Genomic DNA, 18,152 nt, shown 5'->3' on the forward strand with positions numbered 1-18,152 from the left:
CGACAGCTGTGGTATACAATCTACAACAGCAGAAAACACCCCACAGGACACAGCTGGTGCTCTGTTATTGTGCCAGTCGTGTTGTATCATAGCCTTTAGGTTGTGGCAGAAATGTCTGAGGACCGAACCCAGGGCCTTGCAAGCGCGCTCTACCACTGAGCTAAATCCCCAACCTGTGGAACTTGTTTTTGTGCAGCTCCTAATTGTCGGGTCTAGGGGCAGAGGAGCAGCACACCGTCTGGTGTTTTTTGTTTGCTTGTTTTCAGAACAATTTGTCCGAGGGCCTGCTGCCCCCGACTGACCCTTCCCTAAGATAGCTGCAACCCTGGCATCATCTCGGAGGAACTGTATTAAAGGGGCGCAGCCTTAGGAAGGTTGAGAACAGCTGCTTCAGGAAATCCACCTCCCTTTAGCCAAGCTGTGGGTCAGGTGAGTCAGGGGGACAGAGGGTAGAGGGCAGCCCTGGAGATGAAACGCATTATGGGTACCAGCACCCCCTCCTTCCCCCCATCCTCACCCCGCTCCCTTCCTGGTCTGGCTTTGGAAGACAGAATGGGAACGTGGATTCCTTATTTTGTTAGAAAAGTGTTTATTTAAAGAATACGAAAAGGCCCGGGCCTGCTTGCGAGGGAGGACGGAGGAGTCTTGGCTCAGCCAGGCTGGGACGGGGGCTCCTCTCCAAGGAGTCCAGCCCGGGAGCTCAGGGAGCTGTGGCGGGTGGGAGGGCAGAGTCCGGGAGCACCGACGTCTCCTCAGCAGCTGGCGAGGTACATCCCTGCGGGGAGAGAGCAGGGGCCTCGCGCGGGCTTCTCCCGTGCCGGCCCGCGAGCCCAGCCCCGGCCCCGCAGCTACCTGTGGCGAATCTCCGTTTGACCAGGGACATGCGGTAGCCGCCGCCCAGCAGCTCCAGGTCCAGGCCGGACAGCGTGGCGCCCTCGCTGGTGAACTGCGCGGCCACGGGGCTGGGGGTGCTGGGCCCCGACTGCGGCTGCCAGCTGGCCGACAGACGTCCCGAGCCTGCGGGGCCTGGGGTCAGGGGAGTGCTCCTGCCGCAGGCCCTTTGCACAGGCCTGGCCTGGCCCCTGAGAACCCCACTCTGGGATTCCGCAGGTGCCACGGGCCGGAGTGTCCCCGGTTTTGACAAGTGCTGACCACCCTCGGTTTTTCCCACGCAGCAGACCTCATCACAGCCGCGACTCACCCCCTGCCTCACACACATCTGGAAGCTTCCACGTGAACCTCTTTTCCTCCGTGCTCCTGGTGGCAAGGGAAGATGGGTCAGCTGCTGAGTGACCTGTGTGGCCCCTGCAAACCCGCTGCGCAGCGGAGCCTCAGTTTCCCGACCCGTGCAGGAGTTGCGGCGTGGCACAGCCGCCCCGGGACCCGGAAAGCCCTTGTTTGTTGGCCTGTGTGTTCACGGGGCACTGGGGGGCTCACCAGCTGGCGGCAGGCTGCAGACGCACGCTGGCCACCGGCTCTCCCACGGGCAGCAGGATTTGGACGTTAGTGAGCGGCGTGGACACGGCGGTGGCGCCCGCTCGGTAGCTGTACTCCACCGTGACCCGCGTGAGCGTGGGCCCGCACTGCCAGTGGGCGCTCATCTGCAGGGGCACTGACTCGGGCCCAGGGCGGGAGAACTTAGGAACGAGAAGACGCGGGTGGCTGGGCGACATCGCCGTGTCCCCCGCCCCGGGTGGGCACCACCCCGCCTCGCCGGTGCACGGGCAGCCACCGGCGCCCACACGCAGTGCGGCCGGCAGAGGGCAGGAGGGAGCGGGGCCGGGCTCCACCCTCCCGTCTGCCCCACTTCTGCGCCCGCCCTCCGCTCCCCACCTGGTAGCGCAGCAACACCAGGTTGTAGTAGGAGGCCGTGGGGTTCTGCTCCGCCTGGTGCTGCAGGGCCTCCGTCAGCGCCGCCATGTTCAGCCAGAAGTCTTTGGTCTCCGGGTCACTCTGGGAGGGGTCACTGCAGAGACGGGGACAGAACACCCTCATCTCCAGCCTGAGAGGCCGTGGTGGGAGAGGTAGGTCCAGAGAGGGAAAGCCACCGGCCTCACGTCACACAGCAACAGGCGGGAGGCGCTGCAGTCACTTAAGGCCCTGAGCCCCTGGCCCCGGGGCATCTGAGACCCTCTCCCACGGCCCGTGAAAGGCACCTGAAGATCAAGTCCGCGTTGGGCTGAAAGTGTTCTACGGGGGCCGTGTGCACGAGCCGGAAGCTGAGGACGGGTGGGGGTGGGGTCCCACTGAACACGCGCACAATGCCGGCGGGGAAGGTCATGGTCAGCTCCCCGGTGATTCGAGCCAGGCAGCTGGGGAGCCAGGGAAGCACTGGGTGTGGGACCAGGGCTCCGCGTTTCCCACCCTCCCGTTCCGCTGGCACCAACGCTCCTGTGAGGCTCCGATTGTCTCCAGCACCGTCTCCCCGACTTCCTCCTCTTCCATCCCTGCCTGGCGGGGTCACACACACACACACACACACCTGCCTGGCGGGGTCACACACACACACACACACACCTGCCTGGCGGGGTCACACACACACACACACACACCCCTGCCTGACGGGGTGACACACACACACACACACACACACACACACACCCCTGCCTGGTGGGGTGAAACACAAACACACACACACACACACACACACACACACACGCACACACCCCTGCCTGGTGGTGTGAAACACACACACACACGCACACACACACACACACACACACACGCACACACCAAGCTTGGGCTAAGGAACGTATCTCCTCTAGGTCCCTTTTCTCCTGGGCCACCAGGAATCACTGGTGTTTTGAGCACCTCTAGCTTGGGTTCGGGGTCTAAAGATCCCCTCTTCTCTGTGGCTTAATGTCAACCCCGGGGATGGCAAGCCAGCTTCAGGGTCCCCAGTTCACCACGACATGTCCGCACCCCAGTTCCCTTCAGCTCAATACCATAGCCTCCTTAGAAGAGCCTCAGGGTTCCCTAGCCTCAGTCCCACGCCCTCAGGTTGACCCTGCACTTGGCATCGCTGTGCCTGAGACCGCCTACCTGGGGCTGTGACCACGGAAATAGGCGTGGACATACTCAGTGAAGGCCGTGGCCACAGGCAGGGTGTCCTGGGATCCCAGGACCACAGGGCTGGGGCCACGTGAGATACCTGTGGGGGGACGGGGTCAGAGGCGGGGCAGGCCCCACCCACTCAGCCACCGTCCCCGACAGAGAAGGGCCCCAAGGGGAGCTGTCCCCACAAACCATGTCCCATCTGGGTGGAGAAGTTGGGCCGATCCGGGGCGATGCTCGGGGCAGAAGATCCCAGCGGGGAGGGGCTGAGGGACCGGCACTGCAGGGCAGGAGAGAGTCAGGGCTGTGAGCTGCCCCGAGCTGCCTGCAGGGGCGGCCCCACGGGAACGGCCTCGCTGCCGTGTCACCCACCAGGTCACCGTTGCTCCTGGTGAGTGGGCAGGACACTTTCCTGGACCGAGGTCTCCTGGGTGGCGCAGCCAGACCCTCCCGGGTGGTGGCGTCTAGAGTGAGAACAAGGCTGGGCTGAGACTCGCCAGGAGTTGGGGGTATCAGCCCTGAAGAACAGACAATGGGCCGAGGGCTCGTGGGTAACACCCAGGCTGCAGACGGGCAGGTGGGTAAGGGTGGGCGCCGCTGCCGGGCCTGTACAAGCACTGGCCGCTCAGGAGGCGAACAAGCCACAGGTCTGGTGACTCAGTGACCTCCATCTACAGAGTGATGGACTCCCTGCTATCAGCTGGGCCTGTCACTCTGATGTCCCACCCCCTTGGCTCTGCCGAGAACCAGATTCTGTCCCGTGGATGCCAGCTAGCTGCCTGTCAGTCTGACCAGACCCTCAGCTGGCGGAACCACAGAGCCTGACTGCTCTAGCCCACCCCACCCTCCAGCTGCTTAGGCTCCGGGCCAGCTGCTTTCCCTGCAGCCTGGGCTGGTGGATGCCCATTTCGACCTTTTGGATGACATCTCCATCCAGCGGTGGCCACAGGGTGCAGCCACGCCTCCTTCAAACTCCGAGTCCCACAGCTGTCTTAGGCCCATCCATCCTTCTAGGCGCCCCAACTCCTGCAGCTCCGCTCCCAGCCTCTTGGCCCAGAGGAGACTCCAGCACCACGAGGCCAAGTCAACACCTGCCCTCCTGCCCCAGGGCCTTTGCTTGACCATCGGGTGGTCCCTCCTAGGAGGGCCTCCACCTGGCGCCCAGCCTGCCAGGGACGCCCGCTGGGCTCCAGCTCACCTGCGCCTGCCTCTGGCCCCCAGGGGCCTGGCGAGGGTGCACGGGGCATTGGGCCCCTGGCCTCAGGGTGCTGCGTCCTGCAGGTGGGTGGGCTCTGCGGGGTGCCTGGCCGGGGGACCCAGGACTCAGGGGACGGGCCGGGGGCAGCGTGCGATGGGGAGTCCAGGCCCGAGTCCTCCACGTTCTCGGGGGACGAGGAAGAGAACGGGGACGGGCTGGATGTGAAGCCCAGGCTGCTGGAGCCTACGAGGGAGCACGGCCAGGGCGTGGTCAGCACAGTCCGCGCCCACGCCCGGCCGTCACCTCCCGCATCAGCAGGCCCTCCACGGGACCACGGTCCCAGCCCCGCCCCTCCAGCCAGTCCCCACCCACTGGGGGGCCCGACCCGCTCTCCCTGCCGCGCACACCCCCTCTACCCGTGAAGTCCTCATGGTCGAAGGCGGACTCCAGCGGCGGCCCGAAGAGGCTCTTAGACAGCGGCTCCTCCGATGCCAGCGGCTTCTCGGCACAGCTGGGGACGGCGACAGGGACGGGTCGAGCCTCGCACCTGAGGCTTTCCCACAGCCTTGCAGGGCTCCTGCCGCCCACCCAGCGCAGCCATGCTCCCCAGCATCTGCGTCACCACACTAAGACCAGGCAAGGTCTCCCCGTGCCCAGGCTCCTGGTGACACGCCAGCCTCATCCACAGTTAAAGCCACAGGCCTCCCGGACCCAGCGCAGCACAGAACGCAGCAGACGCCTCCTAAGTGTCCTCAATCGGCCGGGGTGAGGAAGCCCGAGGCAGGGACAGGGGACCCATCCGCCTGCTCCGTCACATCCCCGCGAGACCCACCTGCCGGTCCGTGGGGCCGACCGAGGTCTCTGTGGCTTCCCAGAAGTGTCCCCTAGGACAGACAGAGCCTTGAGCTTCTGTCACAGCAGGACCTCGGCTGGCGTTTGTCAGCCGGAGGCCCAAAGTGACCAGCAGAGCGGGCAGAGGGGACGGAGGGAGGCCTGGGGCTCGAGGCCTGTCCCCGGCGGCCCGCCCAGCTCCCATCAGTCCCACAGAGAAGCTGTTCGGTGGAGGAGGAGCCGAGGGTGAGCGCCGGTCAGCCGCTGTCCAGCCTGCCCACTCCCGGCCGTCCAGCCCACCCACTCCCGGCCGTCCAGCCCGCTCCCCTCCCGGCCGTCCAGCCCACCCACTCCCGGCCGTCCAGCCCGCTCCCCTCCCGGCCGTCCAGCCCACCCACTCCCGGCCGTCCAGCCCACCCACTCCCGGCCGTCCAGCCCACCCACTCCCGGCCGTCCAGCCCGCTCCCCTCCCGGCCGTCCAGCCCGCCCACTCCCGGCCGTCCAGCCCGCTCCCCTCCCGGCCGTCCAGCCCGCTCCCCTCCCGGCCTTCCAGCCCGCCCACTCCCGGCCGTCCAGCCCACCCACTCCCGGCCGTCCAGCCCGCTCCCCTCCCGGCCGTCCAGCCCACCCACTCCCGGCCGTCCAGCCCGCTCCTCTCCACCTTCTCACCCCAGACAGGCCGGGCTACTCACGTGACGAGTGACGTTTCATGGTGCCCTGGGAAAAAAGCGAAAATTCAAGCACCCGGAGCTCAGCTGCAGCCCGTTGGCCCCTGTGCCCCTCACCATTCCGGTCGTCCGGCTCACCCCTGGGCCTGGCGGGAGGATGAGGCTGCCAGCTGTGGCCCTGAGCTGGGCAGCTGCGGCCTCAGAGCTGCAGGCCACGGTGCGGGTGGGGGCGGGCTTGATGTGAACGTAGAACTTCCTAGGCTCCTCGTCGTCGAAGTCAGAGTCACTAGAGGAGAGTCGCGGGGGCTCGGCCGTGCGTGGGCCGCTGTCAAGGAGCCAAGCTTGAATTGACCACACTCCCCAGCCAGAGGTCCTGTACAGTTAGTTTTGACCCTCATGCTCAGGGGGCTTCTATTCAGCCACTACAGCCCAACACTGGTGCCCTTCCTCCAGGAAGCCCTCCTGGATGTCCCCCATGAAAGTCCACCTGTCTTGTCTGTCCATATTTATTTTGAGACAGGATTTCTCTGCATAGCCCTGGTTGGCCTGGAACTCACAGGCTGGGCTCACACTCCAAGGTCCGCCTGCCTCTGCCTCCCGTGCTGCACTAAAGAGGTGGGCAGCCACGGCCTGGCTCTCACCCTTCCCTCTCTCTACCATTGGGAAGCACACAGGACAAGGCCTGCGCCTGGCCCTCCCTGGGGGACACAGAGTCACCTAAAGGATATTGCTTTGAGACACATCGGGGCGCACAGTGAAGCCTTCGTCATCCACCTCTGCAGGCACCTGGGGACATGGCCAGGTTCCCTCTGGTGACCCTTCATCCTGCCCACTCGGGCCCCACCAGAAGGTATTCCAGGGACGTAGGCAAACCAAGGGGAAACCGAGTCAAGTTTCAGTCCCTCACAAGGGACTTGATTCTGAGCCCCACCTAGGCCTCCACCTCTCAGGCTTGAATGTCAAGCCCCGCCTACCCGCCGCCCCTCCCCCACAGTACTCACCCCTGAATCAGACTCCAGGAAGTCACTGGGGACAGAGGAACAGGGGTGAGTGCCCAGAGCCCCCAGAAGGGATGCCCACCATGTTACCCCAAGCTAGCCCACTGGCCGGGACCCTTGGGCTTCAGAGATAGCTTTAAACAGCAGAGCAGATAAGGAGCTAGCCTTGGAAAATGAGCTAGCCTTGGAGGGATGATGGCCAGCCTAGGCTACGATGGGCCAAGCACCTTCTGGCCCAGCCTGGGTGAAAGGAGGAATTCCAGACTAGTTTGGGGAGTGGCTCTCTTGGGCTAGCCTAGGACAGAGGTCTTTCTGGGCTAGCCCAGGCAGAAGTGATCCTGGGCTGGTCTGAGACAGGGAGAGTGCCACAGGGGACTTCTGTGCTAGCTGGAGCAAGTGGAAGGGTTTTGGGCTAGCCTGGGCCAGCATGGGGCACTTCCTCACACAGATGCACGGGGCTCCCGCCGGCTCAGTCCCGGGAGGCGGAAGGCCTTGGCTCCTCGGAGACGCTTCATTGCTGTGGACAGAGGGAGGGCAGCTAACCTCTGGAAGGCTCTCCCTCTTTTTGTTCGGAACCCCCTCCCACACTCCTGGTCTAGCCTGGGCATCCAGGCCCAGACGTACTTGCCTTCCTGCAGGGCAGCTGTGCTGTAGGCATCGAAGTCCAGAGGCCCTGGGTCAACAAAAAGGAAGTAAGTCTAGGGAGTGGAAGCAGGCCCGCCCCGACACAGCACGCCGGCCAGCTCCGCAGTGGACGCCGTGGAGGGCATGAGAAAGGGACCCAGGCTGGTAGACCCGGCTGACCGGACATAGAGAGCAAGGAGGGCAGCTTTCCTGTCACCTGGGTCCGGGGACACAGCATGCCAGCAGTTAGGGGACTGTGATCACCACTTTAGCGATGAGGAAGCAGGCTCAGAGAAGTCAAGACTTGTGACCAGGGTCACACAGCAAGAAATGAGAAAAGGACCCAACCCCAGCCTGGCCATCAACCTTGCTCTCGACAAGGGCATCTTGCGCTCAACACCCTCCATGGCTTCCTTAGGCTCTAGAGACAGCGAGAAACAGCCGAGCTTCCGAGGCGAGCTTTCATGACCCCTTGGGGGTTCGGGTCTAGGCCAGGACTGTGTGAGATCAGCCATCGGACGCCTCCCCTGCGTGCTGGGGTCAGAACCGCCCAAGAGGAACCCGAGGGCCAGGGAGCCCGCGGTCACCCACCGGGCTTCTCGCGGCCGGTGCCCTTGCTCTCGGCAAACTTCCGCAGGAGCATGTCCACCGTCACATTCTCCACGTTCTGCTTAAACTCCTCGTGCACCTGGGTGGGCGGGGGCAGGGCGTGAGGGGGCGGGCCCCGTGGGGCGGGCCAGGGGAGCGGGCCCTCCTCACCTGCCCGATCTGCACGTGGGTGTCCTCCACCGAGTGCGCATAGGAGCCCAGCAAGGCCTTCATGTGCTGCAGGTGCGCCTCCTCCATGGCCTGGAAGCGCTGCGAGGGGAGGGGCACGTGACCCAGGCTGGCCAATCAGATCAGCCCAGCTCCCGCTCTGCCCGGCTTAGGGATGCACCAAGGAGGTTCTGCCTTCAGATTTTAGCTACCAGTCAAAAGGATATTGCTGCCCCCAACCTCCCTGCCCTCCCAGGTGCTGGCCTTTGATCCCAGTACTGGCAGAGGCAGGAGGATCTCTGTGAGTTCGAGACCAGCCTAGTCTACATAAAGGAAAATGGCCCTGAGAGACACAGCTACTCTTTCCACACACGCGCCCCAGCGTGCCCCCTGTCAGCGGAGGAACCAACCGCAGAGAGAGGACATTCCAGTGACGCCATTGGAACACCTGGATCCAGCCATGCCTGACGCCCCCCGCACCCACCAAACAAAGGCATCATCACGGCAGCAAAACCATGTTCCGGGATATTCGCTCACACCGCATGAGGATGTGTCTATGTTTTGCCTCATCTGCCTAAGGCACCTGATGATTTAATAAAGAGCAGAATGGCCAATAGCTAGGCAGGAGAGGATAGGCGGGCCTGCTGGAAGAGAGCGGATGTGGGAACAATAAAGGCAGGACTGGCAGCAAGACACGGAGGAAGTCTGGTGTACAGAGTGGAGGAGAGCTAAAAAGCCACGTGGCAGAACGTAGATTAATAGAAACAGGTTAATTTAAGTTAGAAGAGCTAGCTGGGAACACCCAAGGCCAAACTTTCATAATTAATAATAAGTCTACACGTCATTATTTGGGGGCTGGCGGTCCAAAGAAAGTCCGAAAAGAAAGATCTGCTATATTTGGCGTCCAACATCGGGCGCGTATATTCATGCATAGAGAAGCTGGTGAGCTACCTGGAGAGAGACTAGAAACCATGGGCCAGGCAGTGGCGCACGCCTTTAATCCCAGCACTCAGGAGGCGGAGGCAGGTGGATCTCTGTGAGTTCGAGGCCAGTCTGGTCTACAGAGCGAGTCCCAGGACAGCTAGGGCTACACAGAGAAACCCTGTCTCGAAACACCAACCCCCCCCCAAAAAAAACCTGTCATAGCGCGGGCCCACCAACTTCCTAGAACTGGGGCAGTAACGCTGCTCTTGGAAGAAGCCCTTGGGCATGAAGCTCTCATGGAGAGGCAAACATCAGCTTCTTCTGCCCAGAGCCAGTGTGGTAGCCTGCTGGACCTACTGTAGGGGGGCGGAGACAGCTGCCAGCGCCATGTGCCAAGCGGAGCCCCGCGGTAGGTAGCCTGGCTGTTTAAGGCTTCGTTCATGCAGCCAGAGAGCCACACGAAAGGCCAGGGCCAGACCAAAAACTCCTCTGAACAGACAGGCACAGTATGCTTGAAAATGTGCTTAGATGCTCAGGAAAGAAAGTAAAAAAAAAAAAAAAAAAAAAAAAAGGGCAGTCATAGAAAAAAAAGTTTAAATAATAAAGTCTTGCCGGGCGGCGGTGGCGCACGCCTTTAATCCCAGCACTCGGGAGGCAGAGCCAGGTGGATCTCTGTGAGTTCGAGGCCAGCCTGGTCTCCAAAGTGAGTTCCAGGAAAGGCGCAAAGCTACACAGAGAAACCCTGTCTCGAAAAACCAAAATAAATAAATAAATAAATAAAGTCTTTAAAGAGAGAGTAAAGTAATATAAAAAGAAAAAGCCACGTAAGGATGGAGAACACACAGGTGTCTGGATCCTGCATGGTGTTCCGCTGACTTTGAATTATTTGAATGCTGATGAGAGCCAAGGGTAAACACTGCTAAGAGACATTGGATTGCAGAAAAACTGCTAAATAAAACCAGCCCATATATTTTAAGGCTGTTTTAACTTCAATTCCAGCTACAAACCCCTAAGTGGGTCTGTTTAAATGAAGGTTTCTCCTTCTCGGAATGCCAAGGCTGGCCTTATATTGATAGATAGCCCAGAAGGACCTTGAATTCCTGATCCTCCTGTCTCGGGTCCCTGGAGCTGGGAGACTGAGGCTGCAGCTGAGGACAGGGCACGCCTGCAGGGAGCGTGGGGACCAGCCGCCACGGGGCGAGGTTCTCACCAGGGCAGACTCTAGCATCTTGGTCTCGAAGTCCGCCCGGGCGGAGTTGTACTTATCCACAGAGCGCCTCAGGCTGTCGGCTGCCTTCTTGCTTTTGGATTCTGCCTGGGGATCATAGACAGGGTCTGTGTGAGTCGTCATGGGGACAGTCGGGTGGCTTTCCACCCTGCCAACCCATCTTCTGAAAGCCAAGGGAGGTGGCCGCGCGGCTGAGTGCCCAGGGCTGTGTGGCATGCTGTCTCTCTCTGGTAAGGAGGCCGACAAACCTTGTCCATCTCCTTCTGGCTGGTGTTCTCTCTGCGCATCCGCTCCAGGTCCATGCAGCGGCTCAGGTAATTCTCCCGAGACTTTGGCAGGAGCTGACCCACGCTGGCCAGCACCTGCACCGCATCCACAGTGCCCAGAACTTCCTCCTTGCACTGCGGTAGGGAAAAGCAGGGGAGGGGCGTGGCTCAGGGTGGAGCCCCGCCTAGACCCCCCAGTGAGGGGCTGGGGGCGTGGCTCAGGGTGGAGCCCCGCCTAGAATCCCCAGTGAGGGGCTGGGGGCGTGGCTCAGGGGTGAAGCCCCTGCCTAGGATCCCCAGTGAGGAGCTGGGGGCGTGGTCAGGGGTGGAGCCCCGCCTAGAATCCCCCAGTGAGGGGGCTGGGGGCGTGGTCAGGGGTGGAGCCCCGCCTAGAATCCCCAGTGAGGGGCTGGGGCGTGGCTCAGGGTGGAGCCCCACCTAGAATCCCCTGTGAGGGGCTAGGGGCGTGGCTCAGGGGTGGAGCCCCGCCTAGAATCCCCAGTGAGGGGCTGGGGGCGTGGCTCAGGGATGAAATGACAGCTAGGAATCCCCCAGTGAGGGGCTGGGGTGCGGGCTTGTAAGTGGGTGCGCAGGCCCGTCTGGGGTCGTGGGTGCCCCAGCCCCCTGCACGCCTGCCAGGGCGGCCCACTACCTTTTTGTGGGCCTTGAGCTGCTCCTCCCCGTAGCGCAGCACGTCCTTGAGGAGGTCGTGAAGCTTCCTGGTCAGCTCCAGGTGGCACAGCGCCAGCTTGTCGGAGGACACGCGGAAGACCTCCCAGAGCGGGGCGAAGGTCCTGGGGACAGGCAGAGTCCAGTGCAGCTGACGGTGCTGACATGGGACTTGGTGGAAGTCGGGTCCCCCAGGGCCCGGGCTGCCCGAGGTCACTAGGCCCCCCAGCCAGCTGCACTCACCCCATGGGGGTCCCATTGCTGGCCAGCTTGGACAGCTTGGCCATGGCCTTCGAGTATGTCTCTTCGATGCTGGCCCTGGATCGGAGAAGGGGCAAAGATTCAGGTACCCCGAGACAGGTCTTTCTCTGCCTCAGTTTCCCCATCTCTACACCTCGTTCTCAAAACAGAGTTTTGGAAACTGATTGGATAATTTTATTTTTCCTTAAGTAATCTTTTTTAGTTTTTTTTTTTTTAACAAGGTCTAGATAAGTGGCCTAGCCGGGCCTCAAATTCGCGGTAATTCTTCAGCCTCAACTCTCCCCCTGGGGTTATGGGGGCACACCATCATGCCTGCATCATACATGTTTACACTTCTGATGCTAGCACTCAGGGTTTTAACTCCCTCCTGTGAGTACATGATCTCATTTTCAGTAGCGGAGGCACCAGACCCCTGGGACTGGTTTAAAAGGTGCACGCAGGCCAGTGAGATGGCCCAGTGCGTAAAGGGCTGGCAGCCAAGCCCGACGACCTGAGCTCAGTCTCCAAAATCCACGGGTGGAAGGAGACAATCAACTCGACTACGGTCCTCTGCCCTTCACATGTATGCCGGGGCATGAGCACCACCCCTCCACACAGTTCAAAATAGGAAATAAAACAGAAGTGGCTTGAGGCAGAAATGGACCCGTGGGGTTGGAGGACTAAGTCGTTTGATTCCGGGAACCCCAGGAGATCTGCACCCTTGATCCCAGTAAGGATGCGGTGAGCCAGAGCCCTGGTGGGCGTGCCCCCGTGTGGGCGTGCCCCCGCGTGGGCGTGTCCCGCGTGGGCGTGCCCCGCGCCTCACCTCTCCCTAATGAAGTCAGCCAGCTCCTTGGTGGCCACAGGGCCCTGCTTCACACAATGGTAGAGGACCTCAAAGCCGTGGTTCTTGTCACCCTGTAAGGGATGAGAGAGGAGCTGCAGAAGGCAGAGAAGGGCATCCAGGTTGCCTAGCAACAGCGCAGGCTCTGGAGCCCTGAAACGTCAGCTGAGATGCGGAGAGACCCCCCCTGGATCAGCGGGCTGCACCGTCTCCTCCCGGGTGCCCCTTCACGTGGCCAGAGGTCGACACCACACGTCTTCCTCTATCCTCCTCCACCTCGTTTTCGGAGTCGGAGTCTTCCTGAACCCGAAGCCCGGGACTAGAGCCTCAGAGACCCTCCTGCCTCTGCCTCCCCTGTGCTGGGTTCCCACCTGTCCTAACATGCCAGCTTTTCACACGGCCGCCGGGGCCTTGAACTCAGATCCCGATGCTCGCAATGCAAGCATTTCTCCAACCAAAGCCAAGAGTGGAACAAACCTAGGTCAGCCTCGTGTCCACACGTCCCCGCCACCATCACCGTCTCCCACCCTGGACCCATATCAGCGGCCAACACCCCAAAAGTCCTCAGTGCGTTCCTGTTTCCTCACCTCAGCTCTTAGCTTCCTCCCGGACCCGCCGGCTTCCACCCGTTCCACGGCCCCAGAGCTCCGGCCTCCCCCAGGGTCACAGCCCGGCCCTCCACCCCACCAACTGGAGTGCACGGGGACTCTGGGGTGGCGGCCGCACCCCCAGCCCTAGCTCTCGCCTATGGAAAACGGTGGCGACCGTAGCGGCTGCCACAGGACGGCTTTGTGGTGAGATGTGTCTGGTACTCTGCTGGACACAAAGGCCCTCTGGGTAACAACGAGCCCACCTGCCGCTGCTGGGGATCCTCGGGGGAGGCTGCACCAGGCACGGCCGCCCAGCCCATTATCTGGGCGAGCAGAGCCAGCCACTGGCCCGGTTCCCGGGCCTGGCCTCAGTGCTGTCTGCCTCCGAGAAGCGGGCGGACAGCCGAGGGTCCGGGGAGCGGCGTCCAGGGCCTGTGTCCGATCAGAACTCTGGGTGACAGCCGAAGGACATTTTAACGTGGTTCCTACCCCAGTGCCATGGCTCCCAGTGCTCTCTAGGCTTCTGACCCTGACTTGTCTCAAAGGACCCGGGGCACCCCAAATACCAGTCAGCACTGGGGCCTGGCTCGGGGTGGAGCCCCGCCTAGAATCCCCAGTGAGGGGCTGGGGGCGTGGCTCAGGGGTGGAGCCCCGCCTAGAATCCCCCAGTGAGGGGCTGGGGGCGTGGCTCGGGGGTGGAGCCCCTGCCTAGAATCCCCAGTGAGGGGCTGGGGGCGTGGCTCAGGGGTGGAGCCCCGCCTAGAATCCCCAGTGAGGGGCTGGGGGCGTGGCTCAGGGGTGGAGCCTAGGATCCCCAGTGAGGGGCTGGGGGCGTGGCTCAGGGGTGGAGCCCCGCCTAGAATCCCCCAGTGAGGGGGCTGGGGGCGTGGCTCAGGGGTGGAGCCCCGCCTAGAATCCCCAGTGAGGGGCTGGGGGCGTGGCTCAGGGGTGGAGCCCCTGCCTAGAATCCCCAGTGAGGGGCTGGGGGCGTGGCTCAGGGGTGGAGCCCTGCCTAGAATCCCCAGGGAGGGGCTGGGGGCGTGGCTCAGGGGTGGAGCCCTGTCTAGAATCCCCAGTGAGGGGCTGGGGGCGTGGTCAGGGTGGAGCCCCCGCCTATTACATTTGAGGCACTGGGCTCCATCCCCAGCAGGGAATCAACAGAAAAGGAGTCTGATGTCTTAACCATAGATCCATGTCCCAGAAGACAAAACTCTCATTCATTTTCTGTACCTCCTGGGGAAACTGAGGCTGGTTGCCCAGCCCCTTCCGGGGGAGAACCTCTGAGCCAGTGGGATCCTGACTCAAAGGTCTGCGCCCTCGCAGCTGCGCTATCTTGGGGTGTGCATGGGAGGGAAGTTGGGGTGGCTTCTATTCTCTCTGCTCATTGACTTCCCCCGTTTTCACACCTCGTGGAATATAAAACACTGACAATCCTGCAGGAGCTACTGCCACCACCCCCGCGATGGGCGCCTCCTAGGCCGCCGCTGCAGGACAGCCAGAGGACACCACCTCCCGGGCATCACACGGTCACTCAGAGGCCATGGGAGAATCTGGGCCCTGCAGGTGGCGAGGGACAGCGGGCCCTTTAAGAAAATGGAGGCAAGTAAGAGGAGCCCCAGCTGGGGAGGGAGAATGGGAGGGAGTGGGGCTTGTTGCTAGGGGCAACTGGTTGCTTAGCAACCAGCTACCACTTTGCAAGCTGTGGGCCTGCTGGGGAGGAAGGGGCCTTCCAGCCTGATGCCTCTCAGACTCCAGGCTCCCATTCTGGGGCTGCTTCCGCGTCCTTGGTGGCTCCCCAGTTCCCTGGCCCAACCACCCGGGAGGGGACCCCGGTCCTTGAGTGCCACCCAGCGCCACACCTCTGAGATGGACTCGGGGTGTTTCCTGTGGTTGTAATGGCTTTCGCACATCCTGGAAAACCCGCCTCCAGGGCCACAGCACTCTGGGCTGTGGGGAGCCCTGAGATGGGCCGGGCTGCAGGATCTGGCTCGCTCCGTGTCCCCAAGAATGGCAGCTCCTCTCTCAGGGCACAGATGTGGCTTTATGAGAGTCTCTCTTCCCCATCCCCAGACCTGGTTTTCAGCAGGCCTAGGTGGCCAAGAGGGGCATGGGTTGGGGGGGGGGCGTCAATCCTCCCCAAAGAACAAATTTCCCAAGATGTTAAAAAAACAAAAAACATGGAATTTCTCTGGTGGGCTTGTTTGGCCCAGGTGTGAGGCCATGCTGTTCTGTCACTTGTGGAAACACGTTACTGTCTAGCACAGACTGGCTAGGACCTGCCATTCTCCTGCCTCAGCATCCCTAGGTCTAGGATCCCAGGTGTATGCTCCCACGCCCAACTTCATGCTGTTCTGCTGAGCGATTCTCAGAATACACATGCTGCTCCAGGCCTGATTCTCAGTGCTATAATTTGTGTTCCTTGCCCTAGGTCAAGGCAACCTGTGTCTCCATGTTTTAGACTCTACCTTCTTCTGCCCAGTTCCCCCTGGACCATAAAAGTCCCTACAGCCCTCTGTGAGCCTCCACCATAATAAGAGCAGCGAAGGATGAACAAAAAGGGAACAGAAGGAGCAGCAGGTCTTACCCAGAAATGTTCCCCAAAATATGACATCCTGGTGTCCTCTGAGGAGACCCTGCTGGCCTCTGTCCAGTATCCGTCTGAAAAGAGAGGTAAGTTTGGGGGCTGAGTCATAACCAGCAAGGGCCTGAAGAGGGAAATCCCACCCCCTCCCTGCTGCAGGGAGGACTAAGAAGTGCAGCCCCAGGCCAGAGCAGGTCAGGCCCCAGAGATTCCTCGGGCTTGGCCCTGTGGCCCTAGGTAACAGGACACATGTCTCAGTCTCATGGGGCTGAGCGTGGGCTTGGGGACAGGGACTAGGATGGGGGAGGCCATGGTGGGAGGGGGTTTTAAGCGTGATAGGAGTTTGTGGGTAAGGGCTAGAGTGGTATTGAATCACCTGAATTCTAGACAGAATGGTTCTAGGCCATTTCAGATGTAGGGAAACTGAGTCATTTCCCGAGAGGGGAAGCTACTTGCCAAGGTCAAATGTCAGGAAGGGACGTGGATTTTGTGTCTGAACAGTGGGTGGTTTCTGTGGGAGGTCTGGGCATGATGTACAGGGGTCCCTCCAGTGTCGGGGGCGCCATGAGTCCCAACCACCCCTCGGGAGCCACTGTTCACCTGGTTCCAAGTCACTCAGCTCTGTGCCTCAGTTTCTCCATCTGTAGGAGAAAGAAAACCCAGAAAAGTTTTGGAGACTTTGCATAGGGTGGGGCCACGCGACATGGAGGGGTGTGCAGAATCCTCGCACACCAAGGCTCGGCTGTCACAGGAGCCGGCGTCCTCATCCATAGTTCATGAGCTGCCGGGCTGCACAGTGACAGCTGGAACCCAGGGGGCCCAGCGACAGACTAGATGCGGACAGCTGACCGCAGGGCCTGGCCCCACTGGGAGAGGACCCACTTAGCCCTGAGCCTCAGTTTACCAAACACTGAACTTAGCTGTCCTTTGTTGCTCCTTAGCCCAACCTGGCCTGGAACTCTGGATCCTCCTGCCTCAGCCTCCAGAGTTCAGGGACTCAAGCGGCATGTCATGCCCGGCATGAGAGGCAGTGTGTCCCAGATGTACGGAGGACGCTGTGGAAGCCAGGTCCAGTGAGAGGGACATGGCAGCTGAGGCCCTGGGGCAGGCATAGGAGTTCACCAGGGAAATAGTGACTTCATTTTCGTGTCTGCCCTCCCTCCCTGGGTTGGGCAATGCTTCCAGAAGCTCCTTTGTTGTCAGACAGGCAGGAAAGCCCCACATGTCCACATTGTGGCTTTTCTTCGTTTCACTTGATTTTTGAAGCAGGATCTCACTTTGTATCCCAGGCTGATCTCTAACTCACGTCCATCCTCCTGCCTCAGTCTCCTAAGTACTGTGGCGACAGCCTGGAGCCACTACACCACCTTCCTCCTGCACCCTGGTGCCTGGCTGGGACCCAGCCGGCCTATCTGAATCCCCTAAAATGTGCTGAGGGCAGGAGACCCGATGCCCCTACACCCATGTGACAACTTCATCCCTATATGAAGTAAAATCCATCCCCCGGGGTCGGGCCCTCACATGCACAAGCCCGGGAGCCACGCTGGGGAGGTGGCAGCCGTCTGTGACAGACCAGATAAACTTCTGCCAGGTTGAAGAGGCTCTTGGGCCGCGGGTGCTGGTCCCGGAAGTCATCAATATCCCCAGAGCTCCCCCCCTTCCCCCGCGGCCACATGCAAGCCACTGAGTAGTCACACATGCCGTCCCCAGCCCCACAGGCATCCACTCACCCCACTGGCCACCCCATCTACACCAGACATCATCCCTCACAACTGCAGCTGCCCGCCCGGCTGCCCAGAACTCCACCCAGTGGCCCTTGAAGGTCCACAGCCTGCACTCCGGTCAGAGCAGACCTCGGGTGGGGCAAGAGGCGGTACCAAGGATGGGCCCTGGTGTTGCCACCTGGCCCAGGAAGTGACAGCTGCCGCCGACCCCAGACCTGAGCCCACACCGTGGGACACCGTCCTGTTCTGAGGTGACGAAGATGGGTGCTGGCGTCAGACTCACCGATGGGCACCCAGGGGGGCTGGGGCCCCTGGGAGACGCAGTAAACACCGGGTCCACAGGCCCCTGACACTTCCGCCAGCCCTGTCTGGAGGACAGGAAGCCTGGCCCGCCCTGCCTGCCACCCAACCGTCACCTCCCCGCCCAGCACCCCTGGGACCTCCCCACAGCCACAGGGCGGCATGTGGGAGGGGAAGTGGGCTGAGGGAGCAGGTGGGAGCGACGTGATCATCACCAGGGACCCACTAATTAAAAGGAGCGTGACCACCCACGGAGCCTCTACCTTGGCCCAAGCTAGTCCAGGATGACCAAGAGGGGAAACTGAGGCTTGAAGATGTGTGAAGCCTCCCCCTCAGAAAAGGGAAACTCAAATACTCTTTACGACTCCTTCAGGACCAACAGATTAAAGCTGGTTTTAGACAAGGTCTCATGTAGCCCAGGCTGGCCTCAAACTCCTGACCCTCCCGCCCCCACCCCAGGCGCTGGGGTGACAGGGCACACCACCACGCCTGGCTTCGAAATGTAGAAACTGAAATCTATAACATGTCCCTCGTCCCCGTGCTCTTGGAGTTTTTTCTTTGTTGTTTGTTTGTGACCCATGTGATTTGAAAAGAAGTTAAAACACCACCGAGGCCCCTAAAAATATCGTAGGACTAAGGCAGTTTTCCTAATGTAAC

At 61.3% G+C, this 18,152-nt stretch overlaps 1 protein-coding gene across 1 annotated transcript; it reads right to left on the reverse strand.

Moving 5' to 3' along the window:
* Positions 1-700: 700 nt before the first annotated feature.
* Fcho1 (FCH and mu domain containing endocytic adaptor 1) lies at positions 701-12,430 on the reverse strand. Its single transcript, XM_059244492.1, has 24 exons — positions 12,283-12,430; positions 11,460-11,534; positions 11,200-11,341; positions 10,530-10,682; positions 10,264-10,368; positions 8,133-8,231; positions 7,965-8,061; positions 7,370-7,422; positions 7,194-7,294; positions 6,753-6,777; positions 6,480-6,537; positions 5,890-6,068; positions 5,776-5,800; positions 5,085-5,136; positions 4,669-4,763; positions 4,249-4,495; positions 3,427-3,535; positions 3,247-3,334; positions 3,043-3,151; positions 2,157-2,312; positions 1,834-1,966; positions 1,438-1,637; positions 1,202-1,257; positions 701-1,017 (listed from the first exon to the last, which is right to left on the reverse strand). Exons 2-24 carry the CDS (start codon positions 11,501-11,503, stop codon positions 701-703), a joined length of 2,643 nt encoding a protein of 880 aa, XP_059100475.1. The 5' UTR covers positions 11,504-11,534; positions 12,283-12,430.
* Between the last annotated feature and the right edge of the window lie 5,722 nt (positions 12,431-18,152).

This window comes from Peromyscus eremicus, chromosome 17 (assembly GCF_949786415.1).
Source record: "Peromyscus eremicus chromosome 17, PerEre_H2_v1, whole genome shotgun sequence".
In the NCBI taxonomy this organism is placed as follows: domain Eukaryota; kingdom Metazoa; phylum Chordata; class Mammalia; order Rodentia; family Cricetidae; genus Peromyscus; species Peromyscus eremicus.